Consider the following 26,790-nt stretch of genomic DNA (forward strand, 5'->3'; position numbering starts at 1 on the left):
CCCAAACCTCCTCACAGACCACCAAGGACCCCACAAAAATTTCCCCCAAAAAACTCCGGCGAAATTCAGACAATCAGAGAAGGCGCTGAACAACCTTCAGCCAATCAGAGCGCGCGGCGCTGGTGACTCACCAGTTGCCAGGCAGACCCGCAGCGCCCAGCGCTCCCCACCCGGACCCCACCTGCGCCCCCCCCTCGCCCCCAGCGCCCCCCGCCAGGGGAATTTGGGGAGGGGGCGCGTGGGGAGCTCCCAGGCCGGGCCTACAGCCCAGCCCTGCCCCAGCCCGACCTGCCCCGGCTCCATCCCGGCTCCTCCCGCGGGATGCGACCGCGTCCGGAAAACGGGGGGGGCCAAGGGTGGGCGCTGGGCCCGGAGGGAGAAGGGATGGGGGGGGAGGAGGAAGAGGAGGAGGAGGAGTGAGGAAGGAGCGGGAGAAAGGCCGGGGGAAAGAGCAGAAGGAGGCGGGATTAGGAAAGAGGAGGAGCGGGAGAAGGGAGTGGAGGAGGAGCCAGGGGAGGAGCGGGAGGAAGAAGTGGGAGAGGGGAAGAGGAGGAGCAGGAAACGGAGGAGGAACAGGAAGAAATTCTCGGTTCCGGCGTCCGTTGCGTCCGCAGCAGCTCCGGCCCTGGGATCATCGCCCTCATCCCGCATCCCGCAGGTGAGCGGGGAAGGGGAGCTCGCCCCAAATATATCGGAGAGTCCCCGGTGGGTTTTTTTTGGGGGGTGGATAGTTAGAGCCGAGAGGACTCCAAAGCTGAGCCGCAAATGCCACTTGGGCGGATAACGGGGGTCCACGACTGGTTGGGGTTTTTGCTGGGGGGAGGGAGGGGGAGATGGTTGCTGCCGGCAGAGCCCGGGCAGTGGATGGGGGGATGTGGGATCCCCAGATCATCCCTAAGCGGGATCCTGGAGAGGGGGGACTGCAGGAGCCACGGGACCCCCATCAGCCCAGGGAAGGGGAACCCACGAAACACCAAAGTGTGGCGATCAGAGAGGGGGAACTCCTGAGAGGCTTTTTTTGGCTGAATGTTGGTGGTTTGAAGAGTTTTACAGACACAAAATGCCCGGTGACTTCCTGAGATGGACCTGGGCAGGAGGAACCCCCAGCCCAACGGGCTCACCCCTCATTTTTCCCCCAAACCAGGATTTGTCCTTCCCAAGGCGTGGGCGGATGGAGGAGGAGGAAAAGCCCCGGAGATGCCGCACGAGGAGGGGCTGCAAAAGCAGCTCAGAGAGATCCAAGCAGGAAAGAGCCCCCCTGTGCCGGGAAGGCAGCCGGAGATCCAGGAGGAGCTCGGAGCTGGGGGAGAAGCCTCAGGCCAGGGAGAAGCCTCAGGCCAGGGAGAAGCCCTACAAGTGCTTGGAATGTGGGAAGAGCTTCAGCCAGAGCTCCAACCTGATCCGGCACCAGGTTATCCATACTGGGGAAAAGCCCTACACCTGCTTGGAATGTGGGAAGAGCTTCAGCCAGAGCTCCCACCTGGTTCGGCACGAGGTGACCCACACTGGGGAAAAGCCCTATGAGTGTGGGGAATGTGGGAAGAGCTTCGGCTGCAACTCCGACCTCAACAAGCACCGCAAGATCCACAGTGGGAAACGACCCTACGAGTGTGGGGAGTGTGGGAAAAGCTTCAGCCAGAGCTCCAACCTTATCCGGCACCAGACAATCCACACTGGGGAACGGCCCTACAAGTGCTTGGAATGTGGGAAGAGCTTTAGACGCAACTCCAGCCTCAATGTCCACCGGCGCAGCCACACTGGCGAGAGGCCCTACGAGTGTTCTGAGTGTGGGAAGAGGTTTCAGACCACCACGAAACTCCTCCAACATCAGCCAACACACACAGAGGAGAGGCCCTTCCGCTGCGCTGATTGTGGGAAGGGCTTCAACCGCAACTCCCACCTTGTCAGCCATCGGCGCATGCACACCGGGGAGAAGCCCTACGAGTGCTTGGAGTGTGGGAAGAGCTTCAGCACGAGTTCTGACCTGATCCAGCACCAGAACATCCACACTGGGGAACGGCCCTATAAGTGTAGGGAATGTGGGAAGAGCTTCACCTGGAACTCCAACCTCAACAAGCACCTCAAGATTCACACTGGGGAACGGCCCTATGAGTGCGTGGAATGTGGGAAGAGGTTCAGGTGGAGGTCCCACCTCATCAGCCACCAGAATATCCACACCAGCAAACGTGAATGGCCCTACAAGTGTTTGGAATGTCGGAAGAGCTTCAGCAATAACTCTGACCTCATTAAGCACCAGAGGATCCACACTGGGGAACGACCCTATGAGTGTGGGGAGTGTGGGAAGAGCTTCAGCCAGAGCTCCAACCTCATCCGGCACCAGACAATCCACACCAGGGAACGGCCCTACAGGTGTTTGGAATGTGGGAAGGGCTTTAACCGCAACTCCCATCTCATCAGGCACCGGCGCATTCACACTGGGGAGAGGCCCTACGAGTGTCCCAAGTGTGGGAAGAGCTTCTCACAGAGCTCTCAGTTGACCCAACACCAACGGAGCCACCAGTAAGGGAAGCCCCGCTGTTGGGGAGGATGAAAGTTTGGTAAGAAAGTTTCACAGATATGTAGGCTTGGCAGAAAGATCTTTGAATGTAGAAACTGAGGATGAGATAGAAATGAAAGCAAGTTTTGATATAAAGTAAAAGATGTTTTGCTGAACCAGTGATCACTGAATAACTGAGACGGAAAAGGCTGGAGATGAGTTGAAAGGAGATTTTTATGATTAGGGACGAAGGTATGTGACTACAAACAAAGACATGTTTTTCACCAAGTAAATAAGTCTCAAGAAGAGCATAAGTAAATAGAAAACATGTTTTTACCAAAAAGAGAGATATGGCAGGCAAACAAGAAATGTTGATGTAGCAAGAAGAAGAAAGGTCTGAGAATTTCCCATTGTAAGCTTAAATTGTAACTTACTCTAGTGATTGGATAATAATGACTATAATATGGTCATGGTAGCAGCTATGATAGGCTATAGGCAAAGGTAAAAGTATTGTGTATGGTGCTTATTGGTTGTTATGTATTAAGATACTCAGCAAAGTATAAAATGCTTTGTAGCTTGAACAGAAGGTGGCTTCAGGTATGCCTACAGCTGTAGATGGCAGCTGTAGGGCTGGCTCTGGATACCCACTCCCTGAAATGCTGTAACTTTGCCTATGCAATAAACAGCTTTCAAGAGAGCCGCCTGAAGTCCAGACATTCTTCGTTGACACTTCTCCTATATCCCGCGAGTGCCCCGAGTGCGGGAAGAGCTTCGTGCGCTGCTCCAGCTCCATCCCCCGTGGGAGGATCGGCGTTGGATGATCCCCAGTGACCCCCGTTGGGCAGAGCCCTGGTGACCCCCGTTGCGGGTGATCCCCGCTGGGTGGGGGGAAGGTGTTGGAGAGATTTCTTTGCCTTCTCCTTGTGCTGCTGTGATTTGGTTGGTAATAAACACCCTCCCTGTGCCCAGGCTGGGTCTGTTGTGCCCGTGCCGGTGTTTGCTGAGGGATCTCTCCCAGTCTTATCCCATCCCAGGAACCCTTGGTTAAATTTTCTCTCCCCTGTGCGGCTGCAGGGGGCAGGGACAGAGTGGCTTTGGTGGGTGCCTGGCATTGCTCCAGCATCACCCCAGGCCATGGACATCCCTGGGATCCCAGTGTGCTGGTGCATTCCCCTCTCCTCCTTTCCAGGCTGCAGCGTGATCTGAGAAACGCTTGTTAGGCCTTGGCCTTTAAAACAGCACCTGGGCTCAGCTCTTTCCGAGCTTGTCAGAAATACTGTCTGCTCCCAGGAACTGCTGAGGAGCTCCTGCTTTCCTTATGACCAGCCCTGGAAAAGATTCCTCTTGCCTGAATGGCATAGCATTCCTGTTCTCCCACTTTCAGAGAAAGTGCTGGCCCAAACTGTGGCCGGGATGAAACATCGTTATGACTGAAGCCCACTCTCTTGTGACCCTCTCAACAGCGGCCCAAAAGGAGACCCTTAGAGCTCTCCTGGGCCACCGTGGGCTGTGACCAGCAATCTCCCTCTAAGGGGGCCTGTCAGAGCCAGCAAACCTTCAGGTTTGCTATGCCTGGAGCTCGCCGAACCACGACATGTCCTGGGCCGATACCCTCAGTCCTCGAGGCCTGATCCTGTGCCCAGTGGGAGAGGAAAAAGGTTCCAAAGTGAGGATTTCACTGACCTTTGAGGGGAATTTTTCACAGGAACCTTGCTTGCTCTGACTGTTTCTGTCTGTGTGCGTGCCCCTGTGCATATGCTATATCAATCTGGGAGAAATACTGCTTTCTTAGGTGTTTAAGTACCTTGGATACCTAAGTTAGGCCTGTAGGTAAGGTTCAGTTATCATTATAAACTCACTTAAACGCTGCTAAGTGTTGTTCTTTGGCTAAGATGTGAAACATAAGGTCTAAGCTAAGTGTTTTTAAGTGTTGTTCCTCTGTTAAGTTGCTAGGTGTAACTTGGACGTTACAGCTGTAAGTAAGGTTAAATGCTGCTAAGGGTTATTCCTCTGTTGTTAAGGTGAAGTTATAAATTAGATACAAGTTCAGTGTTGTTCCTTAGTCGAATTGTTAGGCCTAGGCTATAAGTTGAGTTATGAGTTAAAATACTGTTAAGTTTCAGTGTTTATAAGCGGTTAGGCCGTGTTCCTTTTTATCCTTGCCCGCACTGTCTTTTGTCCCATGCACCTGAACACCCACCCCACACCCCCACACCCCCCTAGAGAGTTCTCAGCTCATTTCTGTTTTGATTGCCTGGATTTTGTTTGGTTTTGTTGTTGGTTTGTTCTCCCTTGTTGTGCCCTAGCTGTCCTGTAGGTAGTAGAGTGAATCCTGACAATGAACTTGTTGTGCTTTGTTGCTTAATGTTAAATCTGACTTTTGCTCATACCCTTGCCACTGGTTTTTCAAGCGATCTCAAACACTCTCATTCGTGACAGCACCACAGTGTCCCGCCCTCACCGAGGGCCCTGACCCGCGCCCGTGTCACAAAGGGCCACAGCCGGCACCCCAGCCACAGAGGGACAGACTGGAACCGGCACGGAGCCGCCCCGGACTTGTGGCCTTGTAGCCCCTGCCGTGCCCCGAGCCCTGGGAGGCTTCGGCCACGCTCGCACCCGACAGCCGCAGCCCGGCCCTGCGGAGCGCTGGGGCTGCAGCCCGGGCTGCTCGGGGCAGGAGGAATTGGCCGCACGGACGTGCCAGGGCCCTGTGGGCAGTGGCTCCATGTCCTGCGGGAGGCCGGGGCCGAGGGTGTCCCTCAGGGCTCTGCCGGGGCACCGGGGCTCGTCACTGCCACGGTCAGTGGCACCCGGGGGCACCGAGCGCAGCTTCGGCACCTTTGCAGGGCACGGGGAGCTGAGCAGGGCGGGGGCAGCACGGAAACACCGAGTGCCTGCCCGGGACAGAGCCGGGAAAGCCGGGCTGGAAAGCCGGGAGAGGCTGCTCGGAGCTGGCCCGGGGACTTGGGCACCTGGGAGACAGAGCCGGGCTCTGAGCTGACACTCCAAGCCAAAAACCTGAGAAGTTACAGCAGGTTTTCCTAGACACTCTTCATTATTCTGTATTTTCTCAACGTGACTTTTTATGAGGGAACATTTTCAGTGGTTTTTTCCATTTTTTCTCCACCCTTTAAAAAGAAATCAATCACTTTTTGTTATGTGTTAGGGAGGGAAACATTGTGGGCAATGAGGGTTTTTTTATTCAATATATTTTCAAAAGTGAGATGTGCCAACTCCAGACTTTGACTCCTAGAGCAGTGTCTGGTTCCAGACTGCTCTGCTTTTCACCATGAGATCTCAGTTCCTTCAAATCCAGCAGTCAGAGCCCTTGAAACACGGAAAAGCTGGGAATCAGGTGAAAGCATTTGGAGGGTTTGCTCTGTCCGTACACTCCACATCTCCCCTGGTGTTCGTTCAGCCTCTCCACTCCTGTCCGACGTGCACATTGCTGTGTCCAGAGTTCAGTACATGCTTTTATGGATATATATATATATATATATATATACGTGATTATTGTATCCACAATTGCCTTGGAGTGAGTTCCTGTGATGGTACTTTCCGTGATCCTCTGCTCTGTGCCCAGAGCATGGTTATTGTGTCTTTGAGCGCCGGGAGCCCGGGACGGGCCGTGTGTGGGGCCGGGGCGGGGAGAGGCTCCTCGTTCGCTGCGCGGGCGTTTTGAAGCCTCGCTGCGCAGGATTTCCGGCGCTCTCTGTCCACCGAGGCTTTTTGCTTGGCTGAAAAGCTTTTTTGGCCCAGGCACAGAGAGGATTTTTTTCCTTGCCGCGGTTCGGAGACGCTGCAGCGGCGAGCCTCGGGGTGCCCGCAGGGAGCTGAGCAGCTGCTCTGTCGGAGCCCGGGGGCTCCGCGCCGGCGGGAGCGGAGCGGCGCCGCTGCAGCCCAAAGCCCCAGCGAGCCGGGCCGAGCCGGGAGAGAAAACAGCCCGGGGCTTCAGCGCCGCTGCTTCGCCTGCCGGGCCCGTGCCCGCGGAGCCGCCCTGGTTTTGGTAGTAGGGAGGCTACAGGTTCGGTTGTGGAGAGAAGGTTCTGGAAGCTTCCTCTATGTCCAGCAGTGCCAATCCATGGTGGCTCCAAAGATGGAGGTGCCAGATGCAGAGATCCCCGGGGATGCAGCGATCCCCCCGCAGCCCCTGGAGGAGCCCCCACCGGAGCAGGGGATGCCTGAGGAGAGGCTGTGAGCCCGTGCGAGACCCGTGGACAGAGGGGCCCTGCCGGAGCAGCCTGTCCTTGCAGGACTGACCCCGGGGCAGAGCGACCCCCGGGGCTGCAGCAGTGTGAGGGGACTGCTGCCCGTGGGACGGACTCAGGCTGGAGAAGTTCCTGGAGAAGTGTCTGGTGGGAGGGAGCCCAGAGTGCAGCAGGGGAACGACTCCTGTCCCTGAGCAGCGGGAGAAGGCACCGGGGATGAACTGAGCATAGCTCCCATTCCCTGTGTCCTGCACTGCCGGGGTGGGAGGTGGAGCTGGAAGGAGGGAGGGGTGGGAGGAAGAAGTTTTTAAGGGTGTTCTTTCACTTCTCATTATCCTGCTCTGAGTTTGTTAGCAATAAATTCAATTCATATCTCTAATTTCGAGCCTGTTTTGCCTGTGATGGTATTTGATGAGGGAAAATCTCCTGGTCCTTATCTCAACTCAGGAGCCCTGAGTTAAATTTTTTGTCCCCTGTCCGGCTGCGGAGGGCAGGGAGAGAGCGGCTGTGGTGGGTGCCTGACATCGGGCCAGCGTCCCCCCACTCCAATGGGACATGTCCTTGTGTGGCCCTGGGCTATGATGCCACTGTTGCTGTTGCTTTTGTCTTCCTTATGATTTTATCTTTTGCATGAAATGCTTGTGAAGTGCCCTCGCTGTCCCTTGTGTCCCCTGGGCACCGACAGCCCCGGCCCTTGCCCTGCTCCCCCTCCCACGTTCCATCCCGGCTGGCGGAGCCTTGGAGCTGCCGTGGGGCCGTGGGGCTGCCCCGGGGGCTGCGCCCCGAGCCGGGGCCCCTTCCCAGTGCTCCCAGTCTGCCCATCCAGCCTGGAGCAGCCAGCGAGGGCTTCAGCTGGGGCGGCAGAGAGGCGCTGCTGGGGGGTCCCAGCTCCGCTTGGCTTGGGCTGTTCTTCCCAAGCTGGGCCCAAAAGACTTTGGGAGTTTTCTGCCACAAATCTCTCCCCTCGTGCACTCAGCCAAAGGGGTTTGGGGCGGTTTTCCCTTTTTGGGGGAAATCAAAGCCATGCACTGATGCTCCGAATTAGGGGCGGGAGTAGCGAGGCTGCAGGGCTTCCCAAGGAGCCGGAGGCAGCCCACACGCAGGGCTGGGCAGGTCGGGCCGGGAGCAGCGGAGAGCTTTGTTTCTCTTCTCAGCTGAATGGCGGCTCGGGCCGGGCCCGTTCCAGGGCTGCTCCTCAGCTGCGGCTTTCCCCTCACGCAGCCCGGGGGGCGCTGGGAGCGCGGGGCGGGGCTGGGCCGTGTGCAGAGCCCGCCCCTCGCTCCGATTGGGCGGTGCTGCCGTCAGTCGTGGTTCTGGCGCGCTGATTGGTCGGAGCGGGGAGCAGCCCGGGCCCGGAGCCGCCGGCAGGGCGGCCGTGGCGCAGCAGAGGCGCCATTGGCGGAGCGTCTGTGCGGGCCCGGGAGCGGCGGCGGCGGCCGGAGCCCGGTGAGGCGGCGGCGGAGCTCGGAGGCGGCCCCAGCGCAGGTGGGAGCCGCGCTCGGTTCTGGCGGGGCTCGGGGCTGGCTGCGGGCGGAGGGGGCGGCAGGGGGCTGTGGCGGGTTCGTTGTGCCGTGTGGGCGCCGTGTTCGCCCTGGCGTGAGGGCGCTGCGGGAGCGGCTGCCCGCGGTCTCCTTCCCGCTGCTGCCTCGGCAGGAGCCGGTGCCGGAGCAGCGCTGGCTCGTCCCGGCTGCTGTGGGTAGGACAGAGGTGGCTGCCCCGTGGCCGGCAGTGTGCGGGAAAGTTCCCGTGGCCAGAGGTTTGTGTCCCCAGAGGAGGCGGAGGAGTCGTGTAAAAGTAACTTTATTCGTGGACAAAGGGAGAGGCCACGGGGCATTTCCCGTGGGGTCTGTCCAAGTGTTGGAGGACGCAGCCTCCTTTTTATGCCGATTTGCCCGGCCGCATCTCCGTGTCCCTTTCCGCAGTGGCTGAGGTCCTTGGAAGGTACAGACTTCCCGATCCGCCTGCTGCATGTGCCCCTTAAAGTGCACCCCCACTTTGTATAACATCCGATATTCATGGCTCTGTGAAGTCTTTGTTCTTCTTCTGGAAGTTCAGGAATTTAGCAGGCTCTTTGCTGAAGCGGCACTCCGTGTCAGTTAGTAACATTTTGTGAAATTTATGGTTTCTCCCATTGCTTGCTTATCTCCAAATCCCTGGCCCTATCTCAAAGCAGATTTACACCATCTGTTTGTAAAGACATACTCATCGTACTCCTTTCAATCCCTCCACTTCTTATTTTCTCAATAATTGTCTTTACAAACTTTAGTTACCATTGACTCAATCTCTTCTTCCTGGGCCTTCTTTGGTTTTGGGATTATTCTCAGTGACCTCATTCTGTGTCCTTTTATAGCCGTTTCTGGGTCAGGAGGCCTGGCTGCCACCTGCATGCCCTTGATCCCCTGCTGAATGAGCTGCACTGAGCAAGGTGTGGTGCACGGTAAAAAGATGAGAGTTGCTGGAGCACCTGAGAGGAGAAACAGCATTGGTTTAACCCATGGTCTGCCAGGGAACCACAAAAATGTGTCCCATTCCCATCCTTTCCACGTTTGGAGTGGTACATGAGCTGCTTTCTTATTTCTTTTGTTCTCTGTTTCACCACTTTTCCTTGGCCATCTCTTTGCCAAGAGCACTTTGAGTCATTTAATTTTCCACAACCTCCTGGTCCTTCTGCTGGAAGAGAATCTGATGCCATCCCAGGGTGAACTGTGGCGTTGCTCATGGGAGTGGATTGGTGGGTGAGAAGGTCAGGAGCTGGAGCTGTGTGCTTGGTTATGATTTGGAGGACAGCTTGTAATCTAATGATGCACTGAAATGATCAGTGGGTTCTCTGGCACCTGGTATGAATTTGTTTGGGTTCCCAGGGGCTGCTCCATGGTGTTGTAGGATTTGTTCTGGTGGCCGTTCATCTTTTCCCCATTTTTGGGCGCTCCCAAAAATGCCAGGGATGCATCGATTGACCGCTTTTCTCTGATTAAATCATCACATCCTTGGATTCCCAAGTGATTTCGCTGACCTTGTGTCAGCAAAAGCAGCCCAGTGGTCAAACCCACCCTGTATAACACAGAGAGTGCCAGCAGATGTTGGAGTGGGGAGAGTGATGATTCCCCCCTGCTTTTGTGAGTGAAGTTCTCCCAACATTCTCCGTTTGCTGTTTTCCTTTTCAGCTTCAGGGATTTCTGTTGCAGAGTCAGAGATGCTCAGTGTGGGCTCTGCCTTTAGCGATGCAAATTCCGTCAGTGCAGGGAGGCAGAGCTTGGGGTGAGGGGCAGAGGGAATCAGCCCAATTCCTGTGGCAGGCAAGGAGAGCCTGGGACATTGTGCACACTTCCCGCAGCAGAGTTAATTTGAATTTCTAAAGCTCCTCTGCTGGCTGCCTGGGAAGAAACTTCTCTTTCAGGGCAGCCATCAGATGAGTCCCATGTGGCCTCTGAGAGCCTCTTTCCCCCCCCTTTTTTTTTTTTAACAATTTTCTATTAACTGTTTATAAGTTTAAAGCTCTTCTGGTTTGCAAAATGCAACCTAAGGGTGAACATCAAAAAGCCCATACCAGCCACTCACACACATAGACAAGAAAACCCCAAAGCAGTAAAGATTTTTGCTACTTCTTCTGCTAAGACTAAAAATTTATTGTCACACCCCTGGCCCAAATCCAACGGACAATATAGAAGTAGGATTATTATGAAAAACCTTCCAATGGTGTAATCTGATCCCAGGCAGCCCAGAGTGTGAGTGTAACTGAGAGCCAGAGTGGAATTCTCCCGCTGTCTCCTGCAGCAGCTGTGGCGAGTGCAGGCACAGAAAGCTCTGAAGGTCGCCCGGTGCCAGCGAGGATTGGCCCCCAGTGCCTGGAGATGCCAGAGGAGGTGCCCAGCCAGACTATTCCAGCAGAGGATCTGTGGGCAGCCCCCGGGGCTTCCCCCGCTGTGGAGCCCTGGCTGCTGCTGCGGCCCCTTCTGTGCAGGGTCAGTGGCGGCCTCGCATGGTCCTCCTGCAGCCGGGGAGTGCAAATCCGCGGGGCTTCAGAGAGCTTGAGGCGAGGGTGAGGGGTCCCCCCGTGTTCAGCTGTGCTGGCGGCTGTTTCTGTGCTCGGGGACACTTGGAATGGGCCACGCCCTCGGCCAGCAGTGGTGCTTCTTTGCGCTCCTCAGGCAGGACCCGATGTCCTGGTTGGATGTTGTGGGCAGCAAAGTGCCAAGGCAGGGTCTGTGCCAGCCGAGCTTCCTGTGGAAGAGATTTCACAAGAGACAGAATTCTGGCCACAGACTGCTTGAAACACACATCCCTGGTCTCTACCCCCCCAACTAGGTCGAGAATGAGCAGGGTGAGGAATTGGAAACATCAATTCCAGGGGAGATAATTGAATATCTGCCCTGGGTCTGGCTCTTCTTCTTGCCAAAGCCAATGGCAGCAGCCGTAGCCGTGGCATCTTGGTTTCTCTCAGCAGCTTCAGAAGGTGTTTCTTTATTTCCCCATTCATTCTTTCTACCCGACCCAAACTCTGGGGCTGCCAGGGCGTTTGGAGGTCCCACTGTGTTCCTAAAGCAGCCAGAACGGCCTGAGGGGTCTTTCCTGTAAAATGAGTTCCCCTGTCTGAGTCTATTGCTTCCACAATCCCATATCTTGGAATTGTTTGTTCCAAACATGCCTTAAGAACTGATGCAGGGATTGCTGAAGCGGTCGGACAATGCTTCTGCCCCGCTGTGAGCTGCCATGCTGTTAGCAGAAGATATTTAAGCCTTCCCACTCGGGCATTTCAGTAAAATCCACCTGGCATTGTTGGAAAGGACGTACAACCCAAGGCCTCCCTCCCTGGCAAGTTTCTTTGTAACCTGGTCATTGGCTTGGCACAAGTCATGCAGCCTTCAACAGCTTGTTTTGCCAGAACACAAAGACCCAAGGCAGGACATCTTGAGGAATGCTTCTGCCAATCCTCCAGAACTCCAGTGACTCTTTTCATGGAGTTGTTTTAATACTTGAGGGTCAAAGCTTTTAGTATCCATTGTTTAATGTCCTTTGTAAACCAGTTCTCGTCTCTTTCCTCTGCCCCACTGTTTTTAATTATCTCCAAATCCTCTGGGGGAAAAGAGAGGAGGGAGGAAAACGGAATAAAGTGCTACTTTCCCAGCCTCTTCCTCTGCCAGTCCCTGACCTATTGGCTCCCCTGAGCAAACTGCCTGGTGTTCCCTAACGTGGGTTATTGCCACCCGTGTTGGTAAATTCACCACCTCCAATAGATGAGTAATTAAACTTCCATGAGCGAATGTTTTTCTCCTGCAGGGTAACAAAGCTCTTCCCTCCCACAGTTTTCCAAACCCATGGACCACCCCCTGTGTGTACTCAGTCAGTTAATATGTTGCCGCTTTTCCCGATATAATTCCCAGGCTCTCACAAGGGCACAAACTCCTCTGTCTGAGCTGACCTGTAACCTCCCCGCTTCCTCTAATTCCCTTCTCTTAACAGCAGCGTATCCTGTGACCCATTTCCCTTCTGCTGCCCTTGAAGACCATCCCTAAACACATTTTCTCCCTCAGGCCAGGGAATGTCTGGTAAATCTCTCCTAGCCCAGGTCTGGAGCTCTGTCACTTGGCTGCAGCCATGGGTTTCTTGCCAGCCCCGTGTCCAGGGCCGTTCAAACAGGAGGCTGGGTTCAACCCTTGCCCTGTGCTCAACTCTGAATCCTCCTGTTCCATCCAACAAGTTTCATTCTGTAAGAACCGAGCGCTGCTCATCCATTTAGAGGCTCCTTTGGTTAACAAAGCTTTAACTTGATGCCAGGCTTGAACAATCAGAGATTGTGCTGCTGTCAGTTTTCAGGCCTCAGTTCCCATTAAAGCCGGGGCTGCACAATTCTGCAGACAATGAGGCCACTCTCTGGCCACTGGGTTAAACATTTGAGCCCAGGAATTCCTTTGGCATGGCCCTGATTAACATCCACATGCAATTCAAATTGGTTTTCCCTGTCTGGGAGGGCCAGGGCAGGAGGCTCAGTTAATCTGCTTTTGAAGCCTTGAAAATTGTGCTTTCCTTCTGGTGTCCATGGTGGGGTTTCTTGGCTGGCAGGAGAGGAGTGTTGTAGGGAGAGATGCCTGGCTCCAGAAGCGCTGCCTTTAGCAGGGCCTCAGTAAGAGGCTGTAACCCCTTCCTTGCCTCCCTTGGAACAGGGTATTGCTTTTAGACACCACTTGTCCTGGATGCTTCAGAGTAATTTGGAGAAGCTCCATATCTGATTTTCCCTATTTCCCTGGGGCTGCCCACACTTCTGGGTTCCCTTCAGCAGAGGCCTTCCCAGGCATTTGACACAAAAGTACAGCAGCATTAGCCTCTGTATCTCCTTTGACAATATGAATTTGCATTCCCACTTCAGCCCCCAAATCCCTTCCCAGTAAATTACAATCACAATTAGGAACAAACAGAAATTGATGGGTTTCAAACCCATCCCCCACATCTACTAATAGTGGTTGAATAAAACACCCCTGCTCATCTTTCCCACTTATTGCCTGAATAATGAAAGAACTTCTTGACAATTTCCCCCCTTAGGTCTCAGATTTGGAGTGGATCGAGAGGCCCCTGTGTCCATCAGGAGCGGCCTCATCTCGATCCAGACGCGCCCTGAATGTTCTCAAGGGCTCTGGTGCGGTGGGTCCCTGGTGTGCTGGGAGCTCTGAGAGCCCTGACAATCCATGTCCATCGGGGTGGACTTGCTCGTGCTGAGGGTGCTGCTGTCTGTGCTTGCAGTGTCCTTGTGGCCTGCAGCTGGAGCCCTGATTCCTTGGCAGGGGCTGTTTGGGTGGGCTCTGCCGTGCCGAGGAGGGCAATGCCTGTGCCAGGTGCTTGTGGCCGCCGCCGTCCCCTGGGTGCTGGGGCCCCCTTGGGCCCTGCGGTTCATCCCTGGGGGGCTGTAGAAACTCTGCCATGGCCTTTGCCTTCACCTTGGCCTTTTGCTCATCCCTTCTTGCATTCCCCTGCTGAGCCTTTCTGGCCAAGTGCTGCAGGGGCTTCTTGTGCCTCTCCTGCAGCCCCCTCAGTGCCTGTGGGTGCTCATCCTCTGACAGCTGCTGAGCTTTCTGCAAAATCACTTGTTTTTGCAGTGACCCAAACAAGATCCTTAAAAGAAAATCCTGATCCTTCCATGTACAATCCACATTTCCTAGATGTTCCTTCCTCTCCTCCTTGTGCTCACCCTCCCCTCCACATCCTGTATTCCAGAGCTGGTCCCCATCCTGCCGCAGTGTCCAAACGCAGCCCCCTGGCAGGCAGGGCTGGCAGCTCCATGGGGCTGGGCAGCGGCCGGGGCATCCCACAGCCTCATGGGGGCCGGGGGCTACTGCTGGCCCTGTGTCATGGTCCGCTAATACAAGCGGGGGTCGTGATGGTTCGTTTATCGATCTCAGAGTGCAAAAGGACACAAGGGATTTCAGTTTTAATCAGAACAGTGCACCTTTATTAAGTGCCCACAACATGGTAATGCGATAGAGGAGAGAAAGGGAGAGAGAGAGATAAAGAAAAAAAAAACAAAGTGAAAAGAGTAGAGAGGAAGAAGGAAGGGGTAATAGCTACCAACGAATGAGACGAAGTCCTCGTGGTCTTCTGCCAATAGATTAATCTTCTTTCTGTGGGGAGATCTTGTCTTGGTTAATTTAGAAAGTCCCTTTATAGCCCTTTTCAGAAGCGAGGGGCAGCTGGCCAAGAGCTGGGGAAACCTCCAGCCGTTGTTATGGGGCCCGTTGCTTTGGGAAGCACGTACAGGAGAGGTGTACAGGACAGGTCATTCCTTTCCGCTTCAGCGCAGTCCTTCCCGCCTGGGCAGCGAGAACGGCGCAGTCCATTGTGACCTGCACTAATTTTCTCAGGAATGCGTACCAGTTCCCAGTGGGCACACCTGCAGTTGGCAGACATCCCACCTTAGGCAGGTTGGAACTCCTGTGTTCAGCCTCTGTCCTCGGCGATGATCGTGAGGCAGATGAGGGATCTTCAGACCGTGTCTTACACCTCTTGAATTGCTGGAGGATGCAGCCTCCTTTTTATCCTAATTTTCCCTGCTGCTTCTCCCTCTCCTTTCGCCCATGGCTGAGGTACTTGGAAGGTACAGACTTCCCGATCCACTGCTACGTGTCCCCTTCTAATATGCATCCCCTTCCCCTTTGTATCTTTGTTCTTCTTCTCCAGGTTCAGGAATTTAACTTGGCCTTGGCTGAGCAGTGTTCCATGTCAATTAGTTCCATGTCAATTAGTAAATGTTCTTGTGAATGGTTCCTCCCGTTCCTATCTCGCTATCTCATCTCTCAGTGTCTGGCCCTGTCTGTGGGTGTGTTTGCAAAGAGACATTCCTCTTACTCCTTTCAGTAGCCCTCCCAGCCCCGGCAGCATCGCCCCCCTCATCCCGCAGGTGACTGGGGAGGGGGAGCTCACCCCAGATACCTTCAGGGATCCGTGAGAGGGCTTTTTTCGGTGCGGGTGTGGATCTTTGGAGCTCGCCTGAAGTATCCTGGGGAGAGGGGAGGCTCTGTGGGTTTTTCTTTTTTTGGGAGGGATGTTTGGATGTTGCAGGATTCCAAAGCTGAGCTGTAAATGCCCCTTGGGGAATATTGGGTGGCCCCTAGGAGGGATTTTTTGGGGGTTTTGGTGGTGGCTGCCAGCCAAGCCCCGGTGGTGGGCAGGGGAATGCAGGAACCCCTCCCCCTGCACTGGGGGTTTGTCCTCCTGGCTCAGGCTCCGGTACCGCGTGGCAATCGGCGGTGTGGGAGGGGGAGGGGGGAAACATAGCTTTTGGGGACCCCCGGGGAGTCCAGGGATGGGAGACCCCTGACCCCCTGAGTGGGGAGAATGGAGAGAGACAATACTGAGGGACTCCAACCAGTCTGGAAAAGGTGTAGCCATGGAACACCTGGACAGTGAAAGGAGGAGCTGGGAGAGAGGGAGCCTCTGACAGCCAGAGCAAGGACCTCAGTGAAGGGTGGGCTAGGGGAGGGGGGAACCCCGGATAGGGGTGACCCCTGGGATTCCCAGGACCCCCAGCAGAGAGGGTAGACCCCCAGGGGATGGGCCCCCAGCAGCCCAGACAGGTGGAAGTCCCAGAACCAAAAACTGAAGATACTAGAGAGGGATTACTTTGGGTTGAATCTTGGTGTTTTGATGGTTTTTATGGACACAAGATGCCCTGTGACTTCTAGAGATGGACTTGGGCAGGAGGAACCCCAAAGCCAATGCACTCACCCCTTGTTTTACCCCCAAACCAGGATTTGTCATTCCCAAGACATCCTTCAAGTGGCCAGATGGAGGAGGAGGCTGTGAAGAAGAGGAAGATGTCCCGGGATCCCCAGGCAGGTAAGGAGGAAGTCACCGCCCCTTTCCCCTCTCTCCTGCTCCATCTCCCAGCCCAGCATCGCCCTCGGCTGCAGGACAACCCCGCTGCCGACGCCGTCCTGCCGGGGATGGACTGGGGGGATCTCCTTCCCCTTCCCTGTGGCACGGAGGCAAAGCCGATCCTCGCCCTTCTTCCCCCAGGCACTGAGCTGCAGACAGAGAACAGGGAGGACAAATGCCCGCATCAGAATGTTGTGGAAGAGGCCGTTTTGAGCAGCTCCACAGTGCAGGAATCCAACGGGGAGGAAAAGCTCCAGAGATCCCACAGGAGGAGGGGCTGCAAACCCAGCCCAGGGAGCTGTGAGGAGGAAAGACCCACCCTGTGCTGGGAAGGCGGCCGGAGATCCAGGCGGGAGTGGAGGTTGGAGCTGGTGGAGAAACCTCACAGTGGGGAAAAGCCCCACAAGTGCTTGCAATGTGGGAAGAGCTTCAGCGCGAGCTCCCACCTGATCCAGCACCAGAGGATCCACACTGGGGAACGTCCCTATGAGTGCTTGGAGTGTGGGAAGAGCTTCAGGCAAAGGCAGCACCTGACCCGCCACCAGAGGATCCACACTGGGGAAAAGCCCTATGAGTGCTTGGAGTGCGGGAAGGGCTTCACTGAAGGCTGCAGCCTCATTGTCCACCAGCGTGTCCACACAGGGGAAAGGCCCTATGAATGTGGGGAATGTGAGAAAAGCTTCATCCGGAGCTCCCACCTCCTCACCCACCAGCTTGTCCACTCTGGGGAGCGGCCCTATGAGTGCCCTGACTGTGGAAAGAGGTTTAAAGACTGCTACTACCTGAAGCACCACCAGAAGATCCACTCTGGGGAACGGCCCTACGAGTGTCCTGAGTGCGGGAAGAGGTTTCGGAACACCTCCCATCTCCTCATGCATGAGCAAACACACACAGGGGAGAGGCCCTTCCGCTGCCCTGACTGCGGGAAGAACTACAAACGCAACTCCCACCTTGTCATGCACCGGCGCACCCACACTGGGGAGAAGCCCTATGAGTGTCCCGAGTGTGGGAAGAGCTTCTCCTACAGCTCTGCCTTGACCTCACATGAACGGACCCACTGGTAAGGGAAGCCCTGCGAGTGCCCCAACTGCGGGAAGGGCTTCAACCCCTCCTCCAACTTCATCACCCATTGGAGTGACCTCCATTGGGCAGAGCCCTGGTGATCCCCATTCTCGGTGATCCATGTTTGGATCCAATGTATTGGGTTTGCGTGGCCAGGTTTTGGTAGCAGAGGGGCTCCAGGACTGGCTCCACTGAGCAGCATCCAGAAGCTTCCCCCGTGTCCGGCTCCTGTTCCACCCCGCCCCCAAAGGCGAGGGTAACCCAGGGTCTGGTTCATGGCTCCCGTGGGGCAGATTAGAGTGAAACAACAGTGAAAGATCTGTGTTTATAAATATATCTCTGTAGGGTTTATTTCAGAACAGTTTGGTTGCTATGTGAAGGGGGTTTGGAGCCCTTTTGGTTACCATCTCCAGTAATATAAAAGCATAAAAGTAACACTTCAGAAAATGTATAAGGGTATCTTGTTTGTAAAGACAGGTGTCTATCAAGGAAGGCAGGAACCTCCCTTGGAATGGAGAATATGACTCCCTTCCCTCTGAATTATTATAACTTTGAAATTAAGGGGCTTTCAGGCAAAGGTATGAGAAAAGGAATAACAGCTCTTTACCAGCCTGTAAATGAATCCCAAGGCAACCAGACAAACACAACAGCAACAACAGCAAACAGAAGCACAAACCCAGTGCCGGCCTCTCCCGTTCCCCTCGGTGACGCTGGCGGCTCCCGGCCGGGCAGGGTGGCTGCGGGGATTCCCCGCGCCTGCAGGGGGCGCTGTGGCGCAAGCTCGGCCGCCTCTGCACGCGGTGATGGCGGCCGGGCTGGCGGGAGGGACGGAAAAGGGGCTTCCTTTACAACCTCCCGGGGCAGGCGGGCCCGGTGTCCCTCCGGATGGTGAAATGGGCTGCAGCAGGAACCTCGGAGCAGCAAGCTGGAAGGGCAGGGCGGGCACACCCTGGGGCAGCAAGCACTCTGCAGCTGTAGCTGGAACCGGGGCCTCCCGGCAGGCAGGGGGTGCTTGGCTACAGAGTAGCAAAAGAAACCCCTGAGCAGTGGCAGAGGGATGGCAGGGGGCTGGGTAGTGGCAGCCGGGCTCTCAAACACGGGTGGGAGAGCCCCATCTGGAGAGGAATGGGGCTTGGCGATCCCAGGGTTTCTCCTGAGGCACCCAAGCGGATGGTGGAGGTCCCTCTTTAGTGAGGTAGGGTGTTAAGGTCCCAGTGCAGTGGCTGCTCTCATGAGCAAAGACTCACCTACTGCAGAAGCAGCAGGGCAGGGCTGGGCCCTCTGTGTGCATGTCCCGGGCCTGCCCCAGGCGGGTTCCCAGGGCTGGGCCAGCTGTGTAAGGGAGGGCGCTGCCCTGCTCCAAAGCCCTGTCCCACCTGGCCGGATCTGCTTCCCATCGGCCTCTGCCCTTCCCTGGCTCCAGGCCCGGCTCGTCCCCTCCGGGCTGGGTGCTCCCCCCCTGTGCCCCCGGGCGCTCCCTGTGCCCACGGCCAGCAAAGGCCCCGCTGCTGTTGCCGGTGGCCAATGGTTTGAGCCATTAACCCGGAACATTTCAGTCCCTCACAGCTCTGCACCCCAAAAGCCGAGAGGGATTGAAGGCACCTCAAAGCAACTCCATCCCACTTGAGGAAAGGGCAGTCAATAACTAACTCATGTAAGCACAAGTGAACTATTGGGAGACAGCAAATGTTAGTTCAGACAGCAGATGTTAATTACAAAACCTAAGAAGCCAAATTCACCCTAATCTTGTCAAGATAGAGGGGACAAGGATTATCCCAGAGTCTGCTGAATCATTCCTCAAAGGACTACGCATGCCCAGGGAGAAAGGTGAAAAGTTCACTGTGAGGATGACTACTGGCCTTCATCAGAGAGACCCCCAGGGAAGAAGAGGAGCCTTCTTCAGCGCAACCACCAGGACACACAGTGCATGCGTGGCCCGTATGCAAATGATATTAATGACTTCTGAGAAACAATTTGTATAACCACACCTGTCCCAAGGAATGTGATGAATATTGAGAATTTAACCCATAATACTGTGTTGTAGAGAGCACTGGTGTGTGTGTTTGGAGGAGCGATCCCCACACACCCGGCGCGCCGAATAAAGCAAATACCCACTTCTCTGGCTCTGTCTCTGAAGTGTCTCCTGGCCCGGTTGTGGCATGATTCATCTGGCACCCCAGACAGGACCCTCTCTGCCCGGCTGCCAGATCCAGGGGTAAGCGGACCTCCCAGTTGCGACCCTGAATTTTCAGGGGGAGCTCAGCTGTCCTTTGGCTCACGGCGGGGGCAGACAAGGACCATCTGCACCAAATTAAGGTATTTGCTATTCCTTTTAAACACAGAAATACCTGCAGGTCCAGGGTTCAAGTCCCTGAGGGTGGGTTGAAAGTCCCGAGGAAGACTGGGTCTCCCAAAATTAGTCCTGGGCAAGAGGAAAAGTACTTTTAAAGGGGTTGGACCCCACTGTGAAAGATACCTTTAAGGGGTTGGACCCCGCTGTTATGTGCTATTTTACTTCTATTTGTGTTTTGTCTGTTGCTATTCTGCTGCTGTGTGAGTGAGAGTGGATGAGACGTGCTGTCAAAGTGCGGAGCGAGTGAGGAGCTCTATCTGCGGTTCCGTACCCCGGCGACGGGCTCGGCCAGAGAAAAGCGAAGCGTTTGGCAAAGAGGGAATGAGGATAAATCATATAAACCGGTGGTTTGGAATTCAGCCTTACTGTCTGAAGGGGGGCGGATTTTAGAGGAGAAAGATTTTAGTTACTGAATTGAGAACACCCAGGCCCCAACGCTTTTCTAATATAGCCCCAGCTAATTTCCCTTTTAAAATCCCATGCCTAGTGTGGAAACAGTTGTGAAGCTTGGGTTTGGTTTTTTTTTTGTACATGTATTAGAAAGTGGTATTGTCTATTAGAAAGAGTGGACGGTGTCCAAGTTGCTGGAGGAGAGAGCTTGGTATTAGGCAAGAGTGGCAGAGCATGGCTTTGTGGAAGGAAGGAGTTGGTTCTCTGGTTTTGGGGGGTTTTGGCCATGGAAGAGAGAAAAGAGGGGGAGAAAGGACAAAAGAGGCAATGGGATCATCAGAAAGTAAGGAAATAACCCGGAAAAGTCCGCTAGGATGCGTGCTGGCACATTGGAAAGAGCTGGGGGCAGTCCCTGGAGGGAATATGAAAAAGAGCACCCTAATTAAATATTGTAATTAGTGGTGGCCACTCTACAGATTAGATGATGGTGAAAAATGGCCAGAAAATGGCTCTTTAAGATACAACACTCTATTGCAATTAATGTTATTTTTAAGGAGGGAGAATAAATGGGATGAGGCCTCCTATGCAGATTGGTTTTTTTACCTTAAGACGCAAACCAGAGTGGCAGAAACAATGTGGCCTCAATCTGGCACCACAGGACTCTATGGTCCTCCTCCTAGAAAAGGAGGCAAAAGGAAAAAACTGCATGAAGAGGTGTTGCTCATCATGCAGTATTGGGCAAAGATGTTTCAAGCTCAAAGCTGAGAGAGACCAGGATCCCTTGGAAACCCAGGAGCTAATGGGGCACTGTGGTGGGACCCTAACATCAGGAGCAATGTCCCCAGTGCCCCAAACATGCTCAGAGGATAGTGGGGATGAAGGAACAAGTGAGACTGGCTCAGGAATATCATCCAGAATTAGGAGCAAGACCCCTGTAGAGAAGAAGCTCATAGCACCACTTAGACAAGTGGTGGGGCCAGACGGGGGAATAACAAAAGTTAAAACACCATTTACAGCTTTGGATTTAGATACCTGGAGGGAGGCAGCCAGAATGTATAGAGAAGACCCTGAAAAGGTAGCAAAGAGGTTTGAATTGGTTGTTAGAAATCAAGATATTGATTGGAAAGATACAGACCTCATGCTGTCAGAATTAACTGAGGCAGAAAAAGCTGCTGTAATATCCACAGCAAGAACACACGTGCAGGGACAGATAGGTGCTGGGACATTGCATGGAAATGTAGATAACATTTTTCCTACATGAGACCCACACTGGGACCCCAATGATCCACAAACATACCCGTTCTTAGTTAGAGACAGGAAATTAGTACACTGGGGGCTGCTAAATGCTATACCTAAAACAGTTAACTGGTCATTGTTATTCAGTATTCACCAAGAAACCACTGAATCCCCAGGTGCATTTATAGAAAAATTAAGGGATAATATGAGAAGACACAGTACACTAGACCCAGCTTCTGAAATTGGGCAGCAACAGTTAATATCCTTATTGATGGGGCAATCAGCACCAGGTATACGTAGGAAACTGCAAAAGATTAAAGAACCAGAGAACTGAAACTTAGAGAAACTTCTAGCAGTGGCATGGGAAGTTTATAAAAACAGGGCACAGCCCCACACAGTCGCAGTGGCCCAGGTCAGGGGATTGGGATTCCCCAGGGGCGGGAGAAGGTCCCCACCCAGAGGACAAAGGCAGCAAGGCCCAGGCTCAGCCCGGTGTCTGTTCTGCGGTCAGCCCGGGCCCTGGAAACGAGACTGTCCCATGAACCGTGCCGCGAGCCCAGCGCCACAATCGCCAGCGCCGCGGGACCAGGGACTGCAGCACAGCTGTACCAGCAGTGCCGGGGACCGGCGGGTCCCTCCCTGGCCGACCCGCTGCTCAAAGCTAAGCTAGGGGAACGGGACGGGGAGTTTTTGGTGGGTACTGGAGCCACATTCTCAGTCCTGAATCAGACTTTGAGTCCTGTCAGTAATGATTATGTCCAAGTTGTTGGGGCTACAGGGAAAACTGAGAAAGCCTATTTTTTGAGACCCTTAAAATTTACATTAGGCAAAAAGATGGGAATACGCCAATTTCTATATCTTCCAAACTTGCCTAAGCCCCTGCTAGGCAGAGATCTATTAAGCTGGTTAGAAGCAAAAATAGAATTCACAGAACAAGGAATGAGACTACAGGTTCCTGAAGAAAACTTAATTTTGGCCTTAAGTTTAGCAAATGTCCCTGAAAAAGGAGGAATACCCATAGATGATAAGAGATCAAGTAATCCCACTAGTATGGGATGTCAAAATCCCGGGAAGATCAAAACGAGCTTCCCCAGTGGTTATTGAATTATTAGAAGGGGCACAGCCGGTGTCAGTCAGACAATATCCACTAAGGCACGAAGCACGGGTGGGAATAGAACCAATAATTGCCAAATTTATCGATCAAGGGTTGCTGAGAGAGTGTAGCTCCCCCTACAACACCCCAGTTCTACCAGTACAAAAGCCGAATGGAAGTTATCAGTTAGTCCAGGACCTGAGGGCAATAAATGCAGTAACAAAAACACTGCATCCCATAGTAGCCAATCCTTACACTTTACTTACAAAATTACAAAGTGACTGGGTGTGGTTTTCAGTTTTAGATTTAAAGATGCTTTCTTTTGTCTGCCATTAGCTAAAAAGAGTCAGGAAATTTTTGCCTTTGAATGGGAAAACCCCGAAACAGGGAGAAAGAGTCAGCTCACATGGACTGTATTGCCCCAAGGATTCAAAAATAGCCCCACAATATTTGGAGGTCAATTATCCCAAGAACTGGAAGCCTGGACACCGCCACTTGGAAAAGGTACACTACTGCAGTATGTTGATGATCTACTAATAGCAACAAGGACCCGTGAAGACTGCAAGAACTGGACTGTAAGTCTTTTAAATTTTCTGGGACTAAGTGGATATAGAGTCTTTCCTGAAAAGGCTCAGCTAGTCCTCCAGAAAGTTACATATCTGGGGTATGAACTGGCAGGAGGGGAGAGAGCCTTGGGAGACAACAGGAAAGAGGCAATTTGTCAAATGCCCAGGCCAACCACAACCAAAGAACTGAGAACTTTTCTGGGAATGACAGGGTGGTGTAGATTATGGATCTACAGCTGTGGACTCATTGTGAAACCTTTATACCAACTCTTTCTAAAAGAGACTGGGGGAACTCACCTATGCTGGACACCAGGGACTAATAATGCATTTGTAACTCTGAAACGTGAGTTGATGCAAGCTCCAGCACTGGGCATACCAGATGTCACTAAACCTTTTCTGTTGTTCTCACATGAGAGACAAAGACTGGTGCTGGAACTTTTGGCACAGAAGCTGGGACCATACAAAAGGCCAGTGGCTCATTTCTCCAAGCAGCTGGACGTGGTCAGCCAAGGAGAGCCCACCTGCCTGCGTGCAGTGGCAGCTGTGATCCTGAACATAGAGGAAGCCCTCAAGTTCACACTGGGCCAGCAGAGAACTGTTTTTGTCTCTCACACAGTGTCAGCAGTGCTCACACAGAAAGGAAATCACTGGTTAACCCCATCTCACTTTCTCAAATACCAGGCTGTCCTAGCAGAATCTGAGGATGTGAGTATCCAAGTAACTAACATCTTCAATCCAGCAGCTTACCTCCAGGGCAAGGCTGCTGAGGAGCCTGTACAGCATGACTGCATTGAAACCATGGAGGCAGTTTACTCCGGCCACCCGGACCTAAAGGACTCTCCGCTAGAAAATGCAGAAAACTGGTTCACTGATGAAAGCATCTATGTCAAGAATGGTAAGCGGCTCGCTGGGTATGCAGTTACAACCACAGATACTGTCATTGAGGCAAATCCATTACCTGTGGGGACATCAGCTCAAAAGGCTGAAATAACAACCCTAACTCAAGCCTTGGCGTTGGCCAAAGGAAAACCTATCAACATTTGGACTGATTCAAGGTATGCTTTTGGGGTGGTACACGCTCACGGGGCTATCTGCAAAGAAAGAGGTTTATTAACCTCACAGAAGAGAGAAATCAAGCACGCTACTGAAATCATGCAGTTGCTGGAAGCAGTGGTAAAACCTTCAAAAGTGGCTATAATGCATTGTAAGGGACACTCCCAGGGTAACACTATCCCTGAACTGGGAAATGCTATGGCAGACAAAACAGCAAAGGCAGTGGCTGGCGGGGATCAAATTCAAGCTCTTGCTCTAATCCCTTCTAACCTCCTTATGGGTAAAAAACCCCCACTATATGACACCGATGATTTAAATTGGATACAAGAAGGGAAGGGACAAATAGGATCTGATGGGTGGGCTAGGATAAAGGATCTCATTGTCATACCCAGAAAACTGCTAAAATTACTCATCCAAAGCGAACATTCTAAGACACATTGGGGAGTTGATGCTTTATATAACCATTTGAAGGATAAAGTGACAGCATCAAAATTAAAGGAAACAATTGAGGACATAACTTCCACTTGTGAAATCTGTCTTAAAAACAACCCTAATACCACTGTTAGGCTAAGCACAGGAACTGTCACTAAAGGAGTTTTACCTGGGGATGTGTGGCAAATTGACTTTTCTGAATTACCTAGGAAGGGAGGATACAAGTACCTTCTAGTCCTCACAGACATTTTCTCAGGCTGGCCAGAAGCTTTCCCTTGTAGAACAGATAAAGCTAGAGAAGTTGTTAAAGCTTTAATACAAGAAATTATTCCACTATTTTGGGTACCCAGAGAAATTAATTCTGACAGAGGATCACACTTGGTAGCCCAGGTGGTGCAGGGAGTGAGTCATCTACTGGGCATACACTGGCAGTTACATACACCATACAGGCCTCAGGCAAGAGGACAAGTAGAAAAGATGAATCACTTAATAAAGCAACAATTAGCCAAAATTTGTCAAGAAACTAATTTCTATTGGTATCAGGCTCTGCCCATGGCTTTGCTAAGAATTAGGGTAAAACCACGGCTCAAAGAAAAATTAAGCCCCTTTGAAATTCTGTATGGAAAGCCCTATGGAACAAATGGGATTCATAATGACAGTGTGGCTCTGGTAGGGCAAAGCTGCCTAATAGATTATGTAAAGCATTTAGGTCAAAAATGACAATCAATATGCACTACAGTTGTTAATTGTCAACCACTGCCACCTGATAAAGCCTTTCATAATGTGAGACCAGGGGATTGGGTTTATGTTAGGTCTCTTTCAGGGGATCCACTCCAGGAGAAATGGGAAGGACCTTATCAGACACTGCTGACCACTCATACAGCAATTAAAGCACAAGGAAAACCGACCTGGATCCATTATACCAGGACCAAACCTGCACCAAAGCCAGAGTGGGAGGCAAGAAGAACAGGACCTCTGTGCCTTCAACTATGAAAAATCAACACAACATGATTTGGACCATATTAGTGACACTGGTAACTTGGGCAGGTGCATGGGACCAGAATACATTCAATTGCTCAAAGGGGGTGTTGAGAATTTTAATCTGATTGCTGGATATGTTCTCAGCTGCCTGAGAATTTTGCTAGAGGCTTTCCTTTGGTTGGGGCAACATTCCCTAATACAACAGAAATCCATGCTGCACTTAGTACTGACAGGCTTTCACATTATGTCAACATATCCCTAGATCAACTTCAGTGGAAGTTGGAGTTTGAAGAGCCAATACTTGGGTCCTCACCAATATCCTGTGTGCAGAGGTGCTGGGAAGAATCTGTACCTAAAAACTCAGGAGGAATAAGACAGACTCCAAATGCGGGAACTTAACATTTATAGGCAGCTACCCCAACTGCTCAGAATTCTGGACATATGGGGGGGCCAACATGTGGAATAAGAATCAAACAAGACAAGGACCAAAGCCCAAGGGTTGGCCAGTGCCCCCAGGGTGGGGTTGGTACTGGATATGTGGTCACAGCGCCTATAAAGTTTTACCCTTAGGATGGCAAGGCTGCTGTGCCATAGGACCAGTATTTCCCCACATTAAAGTTGTCTCTCAACTACAAGGCTTTTATACGGAGGACCAAAAGGACATCAAACCCCTTAATAGATAGGCCCACTGGATTTCACAGCTTTGCCAGATGGTTTATACCGGGACTCGGAGTAAGCGAACTAGAGGAAGCAATAGTGAACCTTTCTGCTACTGTAGAAACCATAACGAATGCCAGTGCAGATGCCATAAGAGTGCAGCAAATCGAGATTAAGAGCATCTCACAGTTAGCCATACACAATAGACTTGCATTCGATTTGCTGTATGCCAAAGAAAGAGGAGTATGTATAGTTATAAATACAAGCTGTTGTAGTTATGTTGATTTAGACAAATAGAAACAGTTGCAGACAATTCTGGAAAAAACACAGACACTACATCAGATCACCTTAGATGACACTTCTTGAGGGTTTAAAGAGGTATGGGACAAACTTACATCATGGTTACCCAACTTATCCTGGCTTAAACAATTGTTTGTAACAGTTATTTGTGTTATTGCATTGTTACTTAGTGTTTGTATTAGTAGTTACTGTTGTATGATATTATGTACTTGGAATCTCGATGCTTATGCCCAATGGCACAAGCATAAACTTAGAAATAAGATAGAGAAGGGTTCTTACTTCAAAGACATGCAAGATTTCTAAAGAATTACAAATAACCAAAGAAAAGGGGGGATTGAGGAAGGGGCAGTCAATAACTAACTCATGTAAGCACAAGTGAACTATTGGGAGACAGCAAATGTTAGTTCAGACAGCAGATGTTAATTACAAAGCCTGAGAAGCCGAATTCACCCTAATCTTGTCAAGATAGAGGGGACAAGGATCATCTCAGAGACTGCTGAATCATTCCTCAAAGGACTACGTATGCCCAGGGAGAAAGGTGAAAAGTGCACTGTGAGGATGACTACTGGCCTTCATCAGAGAGACCCCCAAGGAGGAAG

General features: G+C 52.6%; 3 protein-coding genes and 1 long non-coding RNA gene across 4 annotated transcripts in view; 3 read left to right on the forward strand and 1 right to left on the reverse strand.

Moving 5' to 3' along the window:
* The window catches only part of LOC116436886 (zinc finger protein 660-like), a 163,335-nt gene extending 159,862 nt beyond the window's left edge, over nucleotides 1–3,473 (forward strand). The window contains exons 3-4 of the mRNA XM_032094315.1: nucleotides 1,315–2,558; nucleotides 3,184–3,473. Of these exons, the coding sequence (XP_031950206.1) occupies nucleotides 1,315–2,524 (1,210 nt within the window). The 3' untranslated portion in view covers nucleotides 2,525–2,558; nucleotides 3,184–3,473. The remainder of the gene's footprint in view (nucleotides 1–1,314; nucleotides 2,559–3,183) is intronic.
* The window catches only part of LOC116436931 (zinc finger protein 79-like), a 509,410-nt gene that overhangs the window by 150,660 nt on the left and 331,960 nt on the right, over nucleotides 1–26,790 (forward strand). The gene's annotated exons all lie outside the window — the stretch shown is intronic.
* Nucleotides 1–26,790, reverse strand: part of LOC116436957 — a 133,737-nt gene that overhangs the window by 106,615 nt on the left and 332 nt on the right. Inside the window, exon 2 of the long non-coding RNA XR_004237126.1 lies at nucleotides 14,600–14,606. This is a non-coding gene — a long non-coding RNA (uncharacterized LOC116436957). The remainder of the gene's footprint in view (nucleotides 1–14,599; nucleotides 14,607–26,790) is intronic.
* On the forward strand, nucleotides 7,638–25,151 carry LOC116436897 (zinc finger protein 660-like). The gene is made up of 4 exons (XM_032094340.1): nucleotides 7,638–8,190; nucleotides 15,942–16,029; nucleotides 16,210–17,128; nucleotides 25,077–25,151. The coding sequence occupies exons 1-4, from the start codon at nucleotides 7,864–7,866 to the stop codon at nucleotides 25,141–25,143; spliced, it is 1,401 nt and encodes a 466-aa protein (XP_031950231.1). The 5' UTR covers nucleotides 7,638–7,863; the 3' UTR covers nucleotides 25,144–25,151.

This window comes from Corvus moneduloides, chromosome 31 (genome assembly GCF_009650955.1).
Source record: "Corvus moneduloides isolate bCorMon1 chromosome 31, bCorMon1.pri, whole genome shotgun sequence".
NCBI lineage: Eukaryota > Metazoa > Chordata > Aves > Passeriformes > Corvidae > Corvus > Corvus moneduloides.

Bases quoted from the DNA above. Each gene is read 5' to 3' on its own strand.
- LOC116436897 (XM_032094340.1), top strand. From the start codon at position 7,864: ATGGCGGCTCGGGCCGGGCCCGTTCCAGGGCTGCTCCTCAGCTGCGGC. The intron at 8,191-15,941 runs GTGGGAGCCGCG...CCCCCAAACCAG, and splicing joins CGGAGGCGGCCCCAGCGCAG to GATTTGTCATTCCCAAGACA. The intron at 16,030-16,209 runs GTAAGGAGGAAG...TTCTTCCCCCAG, and splicing joins GTCCCGGGATCCCCAGGCAG to GCACTGAGCTGCAGACAGAG.